The 19930-nt window shown below is 42.1% G+C and overlaps 1 protein-coding gene across 6 annotated transcripts in view; it reads right to left on the bottom strand.

Moving 5' to 3' along the window:
• Positions 1-19059, bottom strand: part of SLC10A7 (solute carrier family 10 member 7) — a 152341-nt gene extending 133282 nt beyond the window's left edge. Inside the window, exons 1-4 of one of the 6 annotated variants that reach the window (XR_015700029.1) lie at positions 18725-19043; positions 14881-14963; positions 9695-9831; positions 4970-5045 (exon numbers count right to left, since the gene is read on the bottom strand). Coding sequence is in view for 4 of the 6 variants with exons in the window: in XM_087737538.1 (XP_087593664.1) it covers positions 4970-5045; positions 9695-9831; positions 14881-14963; positions 18725-18824 (396 nt within the window). In the remaining 2 variants the exon portion in view is untranslated. Of the gene's footprint in view, positions 1-4969; positions 5046-9694; positions 9832-14880; positions 14964-18724 lie in introns of all 6 variants that reach the window. The other 5 variants (XM_087737538.1, XM_087737537.1, XM_087737536.1 and 2 more) reach the window with 5 other exon arrangements.
• Between the last annotated feature and the right edge of the window lie 871 nt (positions 19060-19930).

Below are 19930 nucleotides of genomic sequence, written 5' to 3'. Positions count from 1 at the left end.
TTGTTGCCCTACTAGACAAGTTGTATTTCTGCTTATCACATCAAGAACAGCTACCTCCACCAAAACAAAAGACAGAATAGCCATAAATCATCTTCCTCTCCTCCAAAAGCCAAGATTTTCAGAGAGCACAGAGAATTTTCCTCCCCACCACTTACACCTCTCATTTGCCAACACCTCTCTGGATCGAATGATACTAGCTCCTAGCAGATCTTTGGACAGAAATTTTAATCTCCACCATATCTTCTTCCAACACCCATAGGTAAATATCTTACAATGCTGCATATCAGATATTTTCAAAACATGGTACCTATATCACTACTAGTACACAAGTTATTCTGAAGCGGTATGGAAACATTGTCTTGAACAGCTAAACACCTCTGCTGCTGCCACTACCATCAATGGCGATATGTAAGGAAATGAGATTTGAAAAGTCTGACTTAAGTTTCATGTAACGCAGTACTGAGAGTGGACTAGTCACTGCATTATTTTCTTTGCAGCTAGAATCTTTTGTTCTTCCACTCTGCTAACACCAACACTGGATTTCTCCTCCATCGATTATGGCAAAAAAAATCCAATACACCTATAAAATCTGCTACTGTTTTTCAGGCTGATTATCTCTTTGCTATCTTTCAATTTCTTTCTTGTAAAGCTAGAGATCTTTTCCCCCCTATAATCCCTATGACTTGTGAAGATGGCTCTTTCCAGTCCCCTAAAACAAGCTACCAAACAACTCATGCATCAGAGCTAACTGAAAATGTTAATTTTCATCCTCAAACACCAGAAGACTTGGAAGCCTTTTGGCTTCCAAATATAATGCTTCTCCCCACCATAATGCCACAGCTACAGCAAGCAAAGGTGCTAACTGGCTTGATTGTCTTCCCTTATTAATGGAAGGCTACTGCTGACAAAGGGCTTTTGATAAAGATTTATTTCCTCTGGAATGCCCCAACCATCAAAACCAGCCCCCACCTGGTCATCTGCCAGGCACACTGCAAAGTAATACAAATGGCTAACATGGCCGAGCTTGGAAGGCAGACCTAACAGCTGCTAAGATGAGAAAGCTGAAAGCGGTATAGATCACAGAGTTCGTGATCAAACGATGTATAGGACAAATGAGGATTTATTTTTGCTTTGGACAATTTTACATTTGCACTCTTGAGTAACTGTTCAGCTGTTGTATTCTTATACAAGATCAAGAGGACTTAAAGCTCAGATACACTTTTTTGATATACCATGTGTTTGAACCATCAGGAAAACAAACACTGGTAGATTGTATAGTTGCTCTTAAACACTGACAGTTAAATAATAAAAATTTTTAGCTTACCTGGGTTTGCACTTATAATCCCAGAACATTAACTTTTTCAATGATGAACACAGTTTAATCAGAATTCTTAGTATCAGCTTTGGTGACCACACCTTCCTTGGTTAACAAAAGCAGAACACTTTTGTGCCCTCAGGCATGTATCAATTAAAAAATAGATCCTTCTAAGATTAACAAAAATGTCTTCCCTTTATCATCTCATAACCAGATTTTCCAACTGATATGCAGCAAAATCCCCCATCCAAGTAGCTTCTAATGACGCAGACTCCCTTTCTAAGCACTTGACCAAATAGTTAATCACCCTGTCCCAGAACAACAAAATACAGCTCTTACATAAGGCTTTTCAGCACTGATCTTCAAACGCTTCACAAAGTTGCCATTATCCATTACTGCTAACCCCAGAGACCCTACACCCCGCTCTGTTTTACCCAACAGGTTAATGACAGAGCTAAAAATAGAATCCACGTTTCCTCAGCCCCAGGAGAGTACTACTTCCACCATGCCATAGTGCCTGGTATTTCTTTGAAAATAACCCAAGTCCAAACTGACATTCAACAGTCACTTCTACTTAGATAAAGAAAACCTAAAACCCTCTATACTGTCATAACAGAGTCAACTATCACAGCTCTCATGTGCTGTGTTTCAAGAAATCCAAAGAGGTCTTCAGAGCACATATTGAGGGTGTGCCTGTACTCTACAGCAGCAGGACATGTCTCAGACTAATTAGCTCATGTGGAGCTCCCTCACTATATTGCTTCTGAGCAAGCTCATTTATCTTCTTATTACATTATGCAGTGTAGATACACCCTCAGACAAATCAACTTCTCTAGGTAACGGATAAACTGCTTTTGCTTCGTCAAGTGTGTAAGAGATACTATTATGAAGAAATGCTCTCACAGTACAATCATTTATATTTCCAGTTGACTCCCAGGTTTAAATTCTTCGTGTATGAGAATGGATTTAAATTAAAATGGGAAAAAAATGCATTGTTCTGCTCATGTCAGAAAGAGAAATATATCAATAACAGCTTAGGTGATATTTGGCAAGGAGAGATGTGAGGGTCTTCTCCCCTAACACGAAGGATGTGATTTGCTGTTCTTCAGAAGAAAGATTAACAGTAGTCTGAATGACAGAGCATCGTGGTTTAACCCCAGTTGGCACCCAAGCCCCACACAGCTGCTCCCTTACCCTCCCCACTCCCACTGGGATGGGGAGACAATCAGAAGGGCAAAAGTAAGAAAACTCGTGGGTTGAGATAAGACCAGTTTAATGATTGAAATAAAATAATAATGCTAATAAAAAATTGTCATGAAAAGGAAAACAATAAAAAGAGAGAAAGAAACAAAACCTAGGAAAAACAAGTAATGCAGCCGCTCACCACCCGCCGACCAATGCCCAGCCAGTCCCCAAGCAGCAATCGCTGCCCCCCGGCCAGCTCCCCACAGTTTATATACTGAGCATGACGTCTTATGGTATGGAATATCCCTTTGGCCAGTCTGGGTCAGCTGTCCTGGCTACACTCCCTCCCAGCTTAGTCTTCTTCAGAGCATGGGAAGCTGAAAAGTCCTTGACTAGTGTAAGCACTTCGTAGCAATAACTAAAACATCAGTGTGTTGTCACATTATTCCCATGCTAAATCCAAAACACAGCACTATACCAGCCACCAGAGGTAGAGGAAAATTAACTCTATCCCGGCTGAAACCAGGACACAGAGAAGCATCAAATTCCAAAAATATGTTTGCACTGGAAACTTGCTCAAGCCTGGCAATAAATTTGCCACACACTTTTGTCTACGTTGAGCATGTTTAAAGGGTGTTTCTCTTTTGCATACCTTCGTAGAGCCTGACTGAGAACGCTCAATTCCCAAGACCCAATTCTTGATTCACTATCTCCACTGTCAGCAACTATTTGTAAAAAACACTAACAAGGTATGTATTTTTACATTCCTCCCAACACCGGTTTGGTACAGAAGAATTAGATGTTCAAGCTCACTTTGTCAGTGATTTATACAATTACTTACACAAGCCTCACATGATAGAAAGTTTCTGTTTTTCAGCTGGTATAAAATACACACACTCCCACCACCCCAGAAGAATACTACCATAAAAAGGTGAACTCTAATGGTCAAGAAACTAAAGTACCTCTCTCACTCCTGCATGCAAATGCTGTACCATATTGCCTTCAACTAACCAATCACACCTTATTTTTTTCCAGAGGATCTTTTACTTGTTCTAAGAATAAGATAGACAGTGCTAACACTGAATCAGCACTCACTGAATACATCATTTCATCCTCACTGTTCACTACGTGGCATCTTTGTATAATTTACAGCACCTACATCTAGAATCATAACTAGAAAACTTCTCATTTCTCAGTTGATCACTATTATGTACCTCAATCATTTCCTTATTATAACTAATTACTCCACAGCACCTCCATCAGACAATTTTATGATTCGTGTTTTCAGGTAGCAAACTGGGAGACAGTGATGTGCATCAGGATTGCCCGTAATTAGAGACGCTTGACTTGAGATGCTTTGGGTCTCTCTTCAGAGGATAGAGCAATTAAACAGCACTTTGTCAGTACAAAGTACAACTTCAATCTATTTCAGTGCTATCATGTGTTTTCAAAGCTGACATTAATCGGTCCCAAGAGTCTGAACTCAGAAAATGAGAAGTACACAACTAATGGCCATATTTAAAAAATGTGGTTGAAGTGACTCACCCAACCTCATGCAGGAGCTCTATGGCTGAATTAAGATTTGGCTCTAACCCTCCAGAACAGCACTCCAGCAGCCCTAGCTTTAAAACCAATCTCTTTTAGTGTTATTCTCTCCTTTCCTCACCTACTAGGTCTCATCCACCTTCAGCAGTTATGAGAAAGCAGATCTAAAGGAAACAACCTCATTAACTGGCACACCTGGATTGATTTCCTAAATGCTGTCTACCTGGTCTTCCTGAAAATAGCAAGTGTTTTGTGGATAAAGAACAAGTCTGAAATGACATCAGCGTACGCCATTTTAAGGCAGAAATATAACATGACCAAACTGAGTTTGCACAAGCAACTTCAATTCTGGCTTATCCTGTCTGTAGAGAACTTCGCATTGCATCACTGTCAGAGAATTCCACATTCCCAGAATTTTCATTTCATGCAGTTGCAAATAACAATATAAGATTTACATGAATTTTTGTGTCTCCATCACCACTTGCTCCATTTGCAACTTCAAGCTTGAGGAACTCCTACTACAGGGCCTCTTAATACTAAAGACCATCCAAACAATCACTGCAAGGGCAATTCTTTGCCACAAAGCTAATGGTCTATGAGATAACCAGCACACAGCATGTGAACATTATGTAGTTAGGAATTACAGTGCAGCAACAAGCAGAAATCCCCTAACACCAATTTCTATCAGAAACACCTCTATCACCTCAAAAAACTGAGCTTCCATTAGCTTGAACAATACCAGCAGATAACACTATTTCCCTTGTTCCACACCAACACAATACCCAAGCTTTAATTCTAAAAGTTTTTACAAACCACAACAGCATCACATTGCAGGCAGTGTTTTGCCACACAAGCTCATCATAAATAAATATTTGTTTGAACTTCTGTTTAAAAAAAGCATTCAAGAACAAAATGAAAACTTACCTCATTTCCACCAACAGCTTTGGTTAAAATCACTGCAGAAGACACAGGAGGTGGCATGCAGCCTACTGTCTGCAAGCTGAAAACAACAAAAAGAAATGTTACATTCCTCACATGATGCAACCTAAAACGCCAAACAGCTGAGTAGCAACAATCATCTTATCACCTGCGCAACCCAAACAGTTTGTGTTACAGTTACAGCCCTGCACCGGCTGGCAGGATTTCTATGCCATCTCTTACCAACCACCACAGTGAAAAGTCATGTCACCATTTAAAAACCCAAACACTTAACCTCTCTGTGACTCCATTTCCCCACCTCTAGTACTGCATCTACCATTCACAAAGATACCTACGCATCTATCACAAAGGTAACAGTATCACGTGTCCTGATATAGTAAGTTTGTCATTTGTTTTGAGATACCTGTAGCTATTCAGAAAAAAAAGAAAATAAGGATGTAAAGCCCTATTTTCTTGAAAAAGCTGTTCAGTGATAAAAACATTTACTGCTAAGTAGAAGAGTAAGAAGAACCATGCTCACTATTTCAGGTTCCCACTACACTTGTTTTTCATCAAGCCCTACTAAAAAAAATCATCACAATTAAGCTTTTTATTTCCTGAACATTAAAAGGTCGTCAAATGTTTAATTTTTATGCATGGTTTCACTTCTTGGTAAAATCACCTGACTTCCATTAATCAACACATCAAAATATTTCTCCTGCATTTCAGAAGTCCAAAATACATTATTATCATGTCATCTTTTCCATTGTTCGTGCAGCAAAATTATCGATGTATACAGTAAATGCTATTGCAAAGTAAGAAAAAATGGTGAGCCTTCTTTTGTTTTCAAAGACAGCTCACAAAAAGTGGTTATTACAAAAAATTAGTTGTATCAAATGTGTAATTAGAAACAGCAAGAACATACCACAATAGATTACAATTAAATTTGAGACTAAGTAAAATCGGCCTTCTGAAGAAAAACTGTGTTGACTTAGAAGGAACAGTAAGGCATGAAATAAAATAGTCTGCGAAATCCCCAAAAGCATGGAATCTACATACGTTTTCAAGTATTGGAGTTTGAGACAGTATTCCAGTTCAGATCAATTACTAGCAGTGAACTACTTTGTACTTGTAACTGTGTTAGTCCATCCCCGAGAAACGCAGTGTCAAAAAGCTATAGCAAACAGAAGTATTAAATCCAAACAACAGGGAGCATACTGTAGTGCAATTGATATTGCTGCAAATACGCAAAAAGCTTAAATAGAAGAAACAGGTAAATGACAATGACGTTATGGAGTTTGTCAGCTACAGACACTGTGGAAAAGGAAAGAGACAACCAATGTAAGCATTATATAAATCCAATCACAAAATGCCAAGCACCACCTTGGAAGTACATTGTACCTTTAGCTTACAGTGAAGTAAGCTATGGAAGCAGAGAGTTGTCAGCAGTTAGGATAAGCTCGTATTGAAAAGAAAAGAAATACAGGAAAAAGAAATGGTGTGTAAAGTTTGGAAATATATATGAAAATATACAGCAGACAAACACATGGCGATTCTGATGTCCATCCCCTACATCGGTTCTGATTCTGTTATCTCTCTTCTATGTGGTCTCTTGGCAATCAGCTCCTTGAACTTCTCACCTGCACTAATAAGGGGTGGATTAAGTTCAAAGTTATCCACAGAGGTATGAAATGCGTGCAAGGGCATTCATCTCAGCTGGCAGGGATTTTCCACACTATAAGAGAACGGTTTAATAACACAATCTCTGTAAACCCTCTCAAATTTAAATTATTATATTTGGAATTAAAAAAAAAAACCACTATCAAGCTATGGTTTTAAGTATTCTTCATATGAAAATATTAATCTAAAAAAAAAGTCTGGTACACACTAAATGGAAATACTTTTATTCAGGTGTATTGAAACATGCACTTGTAAACTTTTTTTTCTTGCTTTGTATCAACTACATGTAACACTACCAATATACAAACAAATTCCTCTAATGGCCAACAGATTGCTATAGGTAACAACCAACTGAAACATTCCACTGGTTCAGGCCATGCTATAACCACTAACACTTGCTAAAGGGCAATAAATACTGCCTGTTCTGCTAATACATTACAGACAACTGAGTAGCAGGGTCTGAAGTCACATATTTTAGATATGGAACTACCGAAGCCATATCTTGTACCAGATCTTTGCATCTCATGCCTTACCACCTGCGCTGTAAATGCTGCATGCTAAGAGAGGCAGAAGAGGTGAATCTGTGCAAACATGAAGAAGTTGCTTCATGCTCCCTTTCAAAGGGATCCTGTCAATGCAAAACCTAGTCACCTAACAAAAAATTAGCTTCAAAGATGCTTGGGATGATGCCAGTTTCTGCTCTATTTTATATATTTCAAAATAAGTGCACAACAACAAACTGCCTAATATCACCCCAGACAGAGAGGGAAAATAACCCAACTGTAGAAACACAGATGAAAAGGTGGTACCATCTGAATCTGCCTCCCAAATAACATTTACAGCAAAACAGATCATTATAGAGCATGGGAGAATCTACCATTCATTCTGAAGCAAGGTGGGAAATTAACTGTGGGCTTGACTGTGCCCTTTAGGCATAACCTCGTGTATAGAGTAGTGGAGGACTACAGTCCCCAAGGAGGACTGCATGCCCTTGGGAGCACATGCCTATTTTTCGAGGCCTTTGTGAGGACTATCAACTAGCTCCCGCTACAAGCTGTGCTAAACATGCATGATGAGAAGGTAACTTTGCCAAAGCCTGTCTTTTTCCCCCGTTTTCATTAGGGTACTTTAGTGTTTCTAGGGAATAAAAACTACAGCTGTGGGGCATTAGGATGAACTTCTGGTTACACAGAGTGGCCAAGGCACAGGCAATTCCTCACATCCACTTCTCGCTCTCCTTTCACATACCCATATAGGGACATGCGAGTACTTGCTTTAAAATGCGTTATCCTAGAATTAGGGCAGAGCTCAGTATCTTCTGCACCTGCACCTGAAGGTACAGCTCCCATCAGGCTCCCTTTACGGTGGATGCCTTCAGAGCCACACAATGGCTGCTACTCTGAGCATGTCCTGAACAGCAGTATTTATTAAGAAACCACTCTGTCAAAAAAAAAAAAAAAAAAAAAAAAATCCCTTCATTAAACTCTTCAATCTGACTATTCTTTGAATGAAGGCTCAATACAACAGAGTTACTGCACTAAAAGATAAAACACAGCCAAAACAGATACCGTACTCAAGGAACAAGTGCTTGCAAAGTAGCTTGAAACATATGTAAGTATACTAGCTCACTGGTAAAACACAGCCACACCTTCATGAAAAAGGCTAGTTTAGGCTCCGCATTTAGGGAGATACACATACAAGTGTTTCTTTTTTAAAAAACCATACATACATATGTAGTTTTACACACAGTTTCACAGGTGTGTATGTATATACATACACATACACTTGTGCATGTAACAGATCGTGTCCCTTAAGTACTAAGAATCAAAGTGGCATAACAGTCATAGGAAAGAAGGCATGAGAATTGCTGCAGGGAACAAAAGCCACAAAAATCTCTTGCACCTTGCACTTCAGAAACTGAGACTCCCACGGAAGGAATTTTGGCTCACTGTAGAAAATCACATCCCTGTTCTAGCTGAGGAAAAACTTCACAATGATTTTACTTTAAGGAATAATTTCTGCTATGAATAGCCAAATACAAATGGACATTGTATAGCAACCTTGTTATTTCCTTGATGTACTAGCACTGTTAGGCAAAACAGTGCTAACTTTTAAATGATGTCATCTCAATTTCACCTTCTCAGTATCATTTGGACCACTTCACACTTGGTGGAACACCTGGAGAAGCCTCTTAACAGCAAAACAAAATGCTCTTTTAGGTTTAGGCCTTGTAAAAACATAAACATGAGCAGCTTTATCATTAAACTTTTACAACCATGAACTCTCCCCAAGCAACGTTTCACCAAGCAGTGAGAAACAGTGGGGATTCTTTAAGCAGTTTTCTAAAATAATTGATTTTTGCATTCAAATGTTCTAGTACAGCTGCATGGCACTAAGTGTTGACCTTTGATTCTGAAAAAAGCTTTTTATTTTTTTGGATTTTTCATAACATCTATCACTACTGCAACATCAATGCAGCTTTGGAAGCACACATTGGCAGAGTGCACCAAAGATTTAAAATACATTGTTTTCATGGTAACTTAGCTTCTGCTCATCTCAAAGTTCTCCTCCTACAACTTTACTCTCTTCCCCCCCCTGTAATTTAGCTATGAGCAGATACTGAACCCCAATCTGGACATGTGCAAGAGATGCTCAATACAGACTGCTTAAAAACAGAATGGAACACCAGTACATGGCATACACAGTATTTATTCACTAACTTATGTTTTTCCTTCAGCATTTCTTTTCTTTCCTCCCCATCCTCCTTGAGACCCAGCGCAGCACTTGAGCTGTGTTTTGTGAAAGAGAGAGCTAACCTGTTGCAAGCTCCCTATATATGAAACCAACTGACCACACTTTCTAAAAATGAGACCAGGCTCCCGAAAGGATGATCTTGTGCATGCACTGTGTTTTCGACAGCGAAGTGCTGAAGCACAAGAACAAACAGCAAAATCTGTTCACAATACAAGTCTTAAAACACCCACTGCAGGTTAAGCAGCCCTTTAAGACGACAGCTACAAATATATTTCACTCCATTATGCTTAAACATACCCTTTTAAAAGCCATTCATTTATAGGTGTGATTGATAATAGCTGAAGAAAGAGCCATATTGCTGTTGGGAAGAACACAAGTGTAAAAATCTGGACAAAAAGGTGTAGTTTCACATGCATCAAAGCACTTGTCAGCTCCTGCAAAAGAAAAAGAAGAGAGGAAGTTGCAGTCATAACAGCTGAAGTAAGATCATGTTTGTGCTTTTAAAACTAGGATCATCTTTATAATACAAAGAGAGTGCATGTCAAAAAGCCACCTTTAGGGATCATCTGATCTCCTCTTTAATAATGAAGGCAACATAAAAGCTCTGTCTGCTCCTGGGCATTTTTCCAAAAGAATTGTCCACCACTTCAATAATAGCATAGCTCTCATAATGGTAGCTTTTCAGCAGGCACCCTTAGCACTTTGTCACTGCTTCAAAACCTGTGTTAACTATGCTGACGGCCTGTTTACTTATTGACTGCTGATACCAAGAGAAAGGGAAACTTGTAGTGTCCACGTGATTTCAGGTTTCTCTAAAGACAGCCACGAACTACGATTCTCATTTATACTGTAAAAAAGGGATGTTTACATTACAAACAGTCATCATTTGTGGTGGGTTTTTTTAAGGAAAGACTAACAAACATAAAAAGCAAAGTAATCTGTAGCACATTTTGATGTGTATCAACAGATAGGAAATTTATAGAAAAAAGTTAGGCTGATGAAGAATAGCAAAGAAAGAATATCAAGACCATAATAAGCTAACAACAGCTAAGCCATAAAATTCAGAGAAATAAAGTGCAAAACACCGCTGGAGACTGAGAAAACAAAAAAAAACCCCTAATTTTAAATAGTGAAAGAGCACTCCAGAGAGGTGATCAAGTATCCTTATGCAATAAACTCTCCAGTTAGCTCTGTGTCTCTCTGTTTCTGTCTTTTCGGGCACTCCAAGGATCTTCTACACAGTTTCTGAGTACAAGGAAAAAGCCTTGTACGTTTCAGCTCATTTTAACTCTCATAGATTGAGAAGAAAAATTCCTTTTCCTTTCTCTCAAAATAACTCTCTCTTCTCAAGTGAACAATGCAACAGGAAAAGAAGTGATGGCACTTTCATTCAAAACCTAGTTTGCTAGGTTTTGAATAAACTAGCTACCCCACATGCACTAAAAAAAGAACAATACAAAAAAGTGTATTTTCATGTACAGTAATGCAGCAGCCGATCTGCAAATGCCACCATCTCTCAGCTTCAAAACAGTTGAACTTTTACAAAACACAATCAAATATTGCATTTTCGACCATCCAAGTGCACACTGATGTAATTATACTTCTGGAAGTACTAGTAATTCAGCACCGTGTCCTTGTTACTTTATTTCTCTTAATAAAACTATCTCCCAAATTTGGGTTAGGGGAAAAAACCTTCCACAAAAAAACCTCACATCCGTTCATATCCTATTCTTGAAGTCATACAAAACATGGACTTGAAACATACATCTTGATCCAGTTTTACCAAGAAAGTATAATTACATTCAGTGCTTGGTTAACAGAACGAAACATTTTTTTTTTTTAATAAAGAAAGCTCTTAAACAGGCTAGTATCACTCTGCATGAAAAAATGGGCCTTCTTCACACATAACCTGTCACAGTACCTATGGCATTATGAATAGCTTCACTGTAGTACTATTTCATCTTATCTCAAAAAGAATGCAAAAATAAAACATCTAGTAGTAAACACATCCTGTGCAGGAAGAAAAGATACCTGGAAATACCTATATAAAAGTGTACGTTTTAAAAATAAGTAATACAACTGAGGAAAACCAAAGCAAGTGACTTCTTTCAACAAAGCTGCTAATTCCTCCTTTCCTGCCAAGTCACCCCCAGCCCCAGATTTCCTAGTGGACGAATCTATGAAGGCACCCCCAGTCTAGGCACCATCACACATACAGAAGTGTCCTTTTAATTTAATAATTTTACAATTGAAAAATGCCTTAAAAACAGATGATTTGAAGAAAACTATGTGATACTTTCAAAAGCAAAATCCAAGACAAAAACTTGGAAAAGACTAGTTAGAGCTTCCAGGGAGCAAGGAAGACAACTACAACACAGCCAACCTAGTCCATGAAGGAATGCTGTGTAAGTAGAACAGACCTTTGCAGATATAAATTACCAGTCTTTAAAATGTCTCTAATGATTGCCTTTTAGAATAGTTATTCCTTAGGCTGTATCATCACAGAACAAACACTGAGGCAAACAGCCTTCACCCTCTTAAGCAATCTACAAGAGCTTATCCCAAAATACACCCGTCACTGGAGCCCTCAAAAAAGCAGAAGCCCTAGAAAAGTTGCTGGAAGCTGCTAGTTATGACTGTTTCTGCACACCAGGTAGAACAGGTTACCTTGTCTTTCCCAGTATTTCAGACCCTTTAGACAGCTTATCCTAGCCTTTCACTGGGCAATGTGGGTCCCTGTTGCCATCCAGACATGGTTAGATGGTCATAGCTGGACTCCTCTGGGCAAATACCCACACAGAGCAAACAGTGTTTTCAGTGGCTTGCCAAATTCCTCATTGAAATGGATAACTCAAGTATGTGATTTAATTTCTGGTGCCCTACAGGAGGTATTTGCTTTAAAAGAGCAAGCTATCCAGCCACTGAAAACTGAAAGAGCATTATGTTAAGGTGGAATCAAATGTTCCCGTCATTCCTGGACACAGACTATTTCTACAAACATAAGAGGACTTCAGTGACCTCTAGATTTGAAACCATAACAAGGCCATGCACAGACAGGCTCTCCCTGAATGCTGCCAATTTTTGTAAAATGCTTTCTGAATGCATCTTAGAAAATTTTTTTGAGCATGCGCTTTCACAGCACATAAAACCAGAAGTATAACCTTAAAAGAGCATCAGCCATTTCTAATTTTGTCAGATTTATTAGAAGGCCTCTGTTAACACTTACACACCTTTTTATCATTTCACTAAGCATACCGAACACTAGTTTCGATCTAACTAATATATTATCCAAGGTAGAACAGCCGACAGACAGGTGGAGAACCAATAGAGACAAAAGTAGAAACTATTTACTTTGCAATCCAATAAAAAGATGTATTAACTGATGAATAATACTAACTTCAGGTTGTGCCTTAAACAATTAAAACACACCCCAAAGTATTTTAATACAATCATGACCTGGCCTCCTAGTGCATTTAAGCATTGTTTTTAACATACATTTTAGAGAGTAATAGCACAAGGTACAATGAGTGAAATGTTTTTCTTCCTCTTTATCTTCTAACCCCATAGCAGAAATTCAGAAAAGGCTTAGCTTCTTGATGGAACATAAAGCTGAATGTACAGCACCAGTCTGAACTGAAGTTTCCAAAACAATCTGAGGTCAGCTACCTGGACATAAACATCAGCTCCTGTAAAAGCTTCATTTACATCAATATATCGCTTTTAGAACCACAGATGAAAAAAAAGTTATGCAAGTTCAAAGTAGGACATGACACATTGCCCAGGAACCTGTCAGTCATGTCACCTTAACTGGAAAAGGTTAGATGTACACTAGCATTGAGAATCTCATCAAGACTTTGATAATGCTACCGATTTCACCCTCACTCCCAGAGGCTTTACAAATATAAAGCTTCAAGGATACAAACTAGTGAAAGGGAAAGAATTTTTAGATTTTTTCTCTGCAGGCAAAGATTCCTCACCCTGAAAGCAGAAAACTTCACTCAGTTAGTACCACCTCAGGCTTTGTGTTTCGGGTCCTCTTCTCTGTGGAAGAAAGTGCCTCTTCGCAGCCTATTTCCATTAGGATTAATCACTGTCCCAGGCAAATAGATAACATGGTTCTTCCTGCTTCCCCGTAAGACCACAATGCTCTAAATAGCTGCTACAGAACTGACTAAAGTTGTTCACTTCACTTATACTGTGTCCCAGCAGAACTAGAGGTCCTAGTGCCAGAATTGCCAGCAGACACAGGAGGAGAGGACTGCCATCAATTCAACCACCACCTCCATTTGAAACTTTATCACTATAACCCTGATACGGGTATAGAAACTTTTCTTTGTTGAATGCATGCTGTTCATCCAAATCCCAGTTTGCCCAGAAGATAACTGGACAACATCACAATGATTCTTTTAGGCATTAGTATCATGCAACATATGAGTAACATCACCTGTTAGCACAGCCAACAGTGTAAAAGGAATCAAGAAACTAGGCTAGCAGAGACTTGCAGTGTTTCACTTCAACTCTGGCTGCTCCTTCTCTTCTTGGCACGTCGCCATCATTTCCTTTCTCCATGCCTCCTTTACACACCACTAAGGTTCTCCCCTTCATCTCTTCTTGCTCCCAGATTGTTCCTCTTTGAAAAATTTATGACACAAAATTGGAAACAAGTCTCAGTGTCTGTGATATGCAGCAGAGCACAGGCACTTCAAGTCCACCTGCCCACAACTAAATCCTATAGGAAAAGATTGGCAAGACTTTATACCTGTATATTGGCCTCACATCTGCAGAGGAACCCTTTTGTTTTGATATTAGCTGCTGTCCTGTGCCTACCCAATGTGGTAACTTAAAGCCACTAGATCTTTGCTTGCATCAGTCCTGTAATGACTAGCCCAAAGAGTTTTACTTAGAAAGCACATCAGCAGGTGAGATGAAGGAGAGAAGCACAGAGAGCTCACACCTTCTCTTTGCGTCCTACAGAGGCATGGAGACTCCACACAGCCCCTCTCTGCCTAGTTCCCTACGACATTCTACCCTAGGATTCGCAGTTTGCTGGCCTGTATCTCAACTGAGCAGTGGGGAAGCCAAGGTGCAGAAGGGGTGGCAGAAGGCAGGCGCTAGTGTGCTCCTGAGTCTCATCCTGATTTGGGTTTGAGACACATCCAGGGTGTAGCTCCGCTCCCAAAATTGTGCTCAGCACTTCCATTTAACCAAAGTCCTGCAAAGTCAAGCAACCCACACTCTATGGATGGGTGAAATTTATTCATGCTCTCCTTCTCATTATGTTCACTACTTTGTGAAGAATTTTCTGAAATCAAGAGGGGTTATTCCATAGATGTCTAATATTTATCTTCTCTTGTTAGCCATTCTCCCAGCATCAACAACAACAGCATAGTAATTAAATATTCCAATTACATTCAAACCCAATCAAAAGCAACACAAAACTTCTTAAAGCAAAACAAGAACGAAGCAATGAGAAATTACAGTACCTCAGTTTTTAAGGAGAGTCCACTGTTAAAGAATATAGCTGAAACGGCAATGTAAGTTATGGTAATTTCTGGTTTCAAAGGTCCTAAAAAATATAGACATAGAGAACAAAGTGAACTACAGTCAAAGAGATAATGATATGCATATATTATATCAAAGTAAATGAGAATACTTAGAAAAATACCTGGAGAAAGTCTAATTATTAAAGTCTCTAACAAAAAGAATGGGGTTTCTATTAAGTTACAGAAAACATGCTACTCATTTTTAAATAAAAGCAAACCAGTGAGTGGAGAGTGAGGTATGACGTCATACAAATTTGGCTTCCACGATTACAGGCCACTGGGAGCTAACGGGTAAATTCTGGAAATGTGGAAACAGGGAATTTTTCAGGGAGTTCCTCTGTCTGATATCAGACTATCCCTATAGCGTCAGCAAACTCAAACCGTACACTCAAATAAAAATATTAGCGGCTCCCTCCACAGGGCCATTGACATCATTCACATCTCAACCTCTCACTTCTTCCCCTACAAGACACACACCTGCCTGGCTGCCTGCACAGAAGAAACCGAATCGTACCTCGCAATGATTTCCTTGGGGCAATACAATTCTGCATTATTCCCCCACAACAGGGCTGTGGCAAAATGGTTCATTCCAGCCCTACAATAACACATTTCAGACATACTGCTGCAGTGAGATCAGCAAGGGCAGATGCTTGCACCTCCAAGGTTTCCACTATATTAAAGGTTTACATTTATACATATTTATATACTTTTTTTCAGGGAGATTAAAATAAAATACTTTTTACACTCTTATAAAAATGATGAATTCTCTTAATACACTTTGCCTTTGGAGGCCACCAAGTGCAAAATGTATATACTCATTTTTTCACATGCATTCAACTAGTTATTATATTAGAAAGAAAATATTAGTAGTCTACTTAGGACCAAAGTAATATCCTAACTCTGCAAGTGACACTAAGTTGTCATGAGCAAAACTGCAGCAGCAAACAAGCAGGCCTTTACTCCACACTCCAGAAGAGAAGATCCTTTCTGCTCCCTCAGATGAATGATACATCGATGGTCACACTGGAGCAAGGTCAATAATCCTTAAATTAGCGGGATTTGATTGTACACTGAGTCTACTCAAATTTGCATCTCAAGTCATTTAAACCCAAATCCTACTCTCAGAGAGGACTCTGTTGATGAGACACTAAAACTGTGTGTGTTAAATACAAAAAATAAACCAAACAACCTATATGAAGCGTAAGGTTAAAATAAGCCAGGAAATGCAAGAGTTAAAGTTGCAACAAAGGACACGGCTAGTTGCAAAATTATGGCACGTTAACTGAATAGTCGGGGGGGAGAACAGAAAAATTATATAAATATATATAGTTATAGAGAAAGATGTATTTTATATAGAGAGATAATTATATAATTTTTCAAATCTTTTAAAAGATTAGAGCATATATGTACATGCACATACACAGTGGGCAGACAGGCAATGGGTTAGTTAGTCTCACTAAGATAGGGGTTCTTCCAGGACTCATTTTTTTCTATTTTAGGGTTTTTCACTGGGCTACCTGGACTCCTTTACACAGGAGAAACTTCTACCACTAGAGCAACCACACCTTCATGGAGCACAGGGAACTCTGGTCAGAACAGATCCCCCTTCATCTCTTCTGCAAAAGACTGGTCAGGAAAGCTCGTTTCACAAAGGAACTAAATAGGCTCATTCATCAAATAGGAAAACACACAAAAAGGGCTTGGCTTATGCGCTGAAGGTGGCAACAGCACAAATCTTCGTTATTTGTGGCACAGTGTTCCACTGGTATGGATGCTGGACCATCCATAACGTTCAATAAGGTCCTGCAAATTACAGTGCATGGTTTTGTCAGCTGGAAGATGACAAACTAAGGTTTTTGCATATGCTGATATTTCCCACGCCCCACCTCTTTGGGTTTTTTTTTTTTTCTGGTTTTAAAATGAGCACTGAGATCGCGTAGCTTCAGAAGAGGGATACCAATTTGGGGAACACGTGCTCACAAGTTTCCATCAATGCTTACACAATTTTTCAAGCAAGTTGTCCCAAGAACAGTACTATGTCAACGCTTGACATATCTTTGCAGTAGGATAATTAAGTGAAGTGCTCCATCATAGTGCTTCCATGTAGGAAGTAAACTGAGGAAAAATTCTCTCGCATTCTAGTTAAAAGGATCTCCCACATTGCTGCTAACAATCAGCACGACAATCAAACCAGAAAGGGACAAACCACCTGATACTATCAATTTAAGGTTGTCTTTAAGGTCTACTGAAGACACAGCATGGATCCTGCAAGAAGCTCCATGTGGGTCTTATTCACCTATGCAAAACAGCACACAGATGTTAGGAGGGATCCTTGCACAGCAGGAATTTGCCTACCCTGAACTCCATGAAGTACCGGAGCCTTAGTTGCCACAGCAAGTGTTCAGAGTCATATTTTTTTAAATCACTTTCTTTTTTCCCAGAACCTAAGGGGGGAGGGGAGGTTGGCTCCCCAGTGAAAAGCTGTCTATCCTCAAACTTCAGCTCTGTTAAGGAAAAAAAAAAAAACCAAAAAAAAACCCAAAAAAACCCAACCACTATGTGTATAAAAGCACAGCTAGATTCTTCCTCCCCTCCTATAACATGGAATTGCTAAAGGAATTCTGTTCAAGTGTTCTACATCTCTTTTCTTAAATCTTCAGAGATCAATTAGGAAGAAAATATATAAAATTTAATTTGTTCTTGAAAATTGTGAACATCTGGAACTGAAGTTACAGTGCAAAGTAACCAGAAGATGCTGCCAGCATTTATACTTAAAGATACTCTGTTCATTTTAAAATAACACGGGATATTTCCTCAGCTCTTGTTACAAGACGCATACAAGACCTCACTGCTTAGAAAAGGACAGATCTTTCTTCTGATTTGTTTACTGTGAGCATTTGACACCATTTTGCACAGAATCATTTTCACTGTTTTCCCTCATCTTTCACGAGGAAGTAAGAGGGAACAAAAAAAAATTTCTTTAAAATACAAGTCTGTTATTATAAAGTAAAAAAAATCCTCTGGTTGAAATACAGCACCTGGGATTTTAACACAATATACGTTAAGCTACACCTCTGGAGAAGCTCACAGATGGCAGACGTTCATACACTGAGCTGCAATGACTTTATGCCCATCTCAGAGTTCCTGAAGTTGTTACTTAGTTCAACAGGAGTACATTCAAAGTAAGTTGCTACCCAGTTTTCGTTACTACTCATCCAAAAAGAGCAGGATATTATTCGAGCAACCGGTACAGTGCCCAGCAAAGATACACACAGGAATACACCCTGAAATATTTCTTGGGTACCTGAGGCACAGTGACCGACTAACAGGCGGAGAAGGCGAGCTGCTGGAGGGGCAGGGACCCCAGGAGGGCCGGGGGACGCGGCCCTGCCCCACACCCCGCAGCCTGCCCCCCTGCACCCTCGGGCAAACCGAGTTTCAAAGTTTCTGAGCGGACGCCCCGACGGCCGGGGGGCACCCGAGCAAGCCTCAGAGTCCCCGGCAGCAAAGCGACCGCCGCCCTCCGCCCGGGGACCCGCGGAAAGGCCGCGGGCTCTCCCCTGCCGCCACAGCCCGGCAGCGAGCCCCCCCGCTCCCCGCCCTGCCGCCGGCACCCGGGCCCGGCCCGCACGGCGCCGGGGGGCAGCGCCGGCCGCCGGGAGTTGACAAAGTACGGCCGGGCCCCCCGAGCGGCGGCTCCGAGGGGCCCCCGCCGGCGCTCCCCGCACCGCCCGCCGAGCTGCCGGGGCAAACCGTCCCCGGCGGGGGCAGCGGCCGGACTCACCCCCTTTCACGCCGACGGCGGGCTCCAGCCTCGCCACCGCGATGACCAGCACGATCCCGAGGATGAACCACTCCTTCCGCAGGCGCTCCAGCAGCCCCATGGCTCGCCCGGCCCGGGCAGGCACAGCGCAGCACGGCGCAGCGCCGGGGCGGGGCGCAGCCCCACCGCCCGCCCGCCCGCCGGCAGGACCAGCCGGATCCGCTGACAGGAAAAGTCGCTCCCACCGCCGCCGCCATCACTACCACGCACCTCCTAATAGACACGCAGCCGCCGCCGTCCGCCCGACTGCCCGCCGCGCCGACCCCCCGCCGGCTGCGGCTGCCCCCGCGCCGAGGCGGGCGCGCCGGCGGCCACCGCGGGGTGGGGTGGGGAGACGGGACGGCGGCGCCGCCGTTGCTGCCGTGGCCGCCGGGCGGGCCGGGGAGCGCGGCCCCCAGAGCCGGCCCCGGCGGGCGGCGCGGCCCCGGCGGGCGCGGGGCTGAGCGGGGGCGGCGGGGGCGTGCGCGCTGTTTTGATACATTACAACGTCTGCGTGACGCCCGGCGTTTGACGCGCGGGAGGGCGGGCGCCGAGCGAGCTGGCGGTTGCGGCCGTTGGGCGCGCGCGGCGGGGCGGGGGGGGGGCGGGCGCTCCCCGTCGCGCGGGCTCCCCCGCCGCGGGCAGTGGGACTATTGACGGCTACAGTCCCGCAACCGGTATGGCGGAGGCGAGGAGCTGCGGGCAGAGGGTGGCTGCCGCGTCACACGCGTATCACCTGTGTAGGCGCACGCAGGCACGCACCCGCGCGCGCCTCGTCCCGCTCCTGCGGCGAGGCGGCGAATGACGGATGGTGGCTCGTCGCCTCGCTGCCGTAGGAAGGCACCCGCCTGTCCGGTCTGAGCCGACCCGAGGGCTGCAGGAAAAGAAACGCCTGTCGCGACCCGCCGACATCGTGTCCCGCGCCTGCTGAGCGAGCCGGCTTCCCAGCTGGAGACGATGCCCCGCGCGGAGGTCGGTGGGTGTATCTCCGCGTTCAGTACGCCTCCGTTAACACCGAGTGTCTAAAAACCTCGTGCGGGCGCTCGACCGGCGCCTCCCCGTCCCTGTCCCCCTCTCGCCTCCGCTGCCCCGACGGATCCCTTCGCCTCCCCCGTGCTCTAAATCACGTTAACACGGAAACGATGACGACATTCATCACGAAACGCTGATGATGACATTCATCACGAA

Source organism: Nipponia nippon, unplaced genomic scaffold (genome assembly GCF_047370975.1).
Source record: "Nipponia nippon isolate SJK-2023a ecotype South Korea unplaced genomic scaffold, ASM4737097v1 scaffold_6, whole genome shotgun sequence".
Classification (NCBI taxonomy): domain Eukaryota; kingdom Metazoa; phylum Chordata; class Aves; order Pelecaniformes; family Threskiornithidae; genus Nipponia; species Nipponia nippon.
This window is presented reverse-complemented; position numbering and strand designations above follow the sequence as displayed.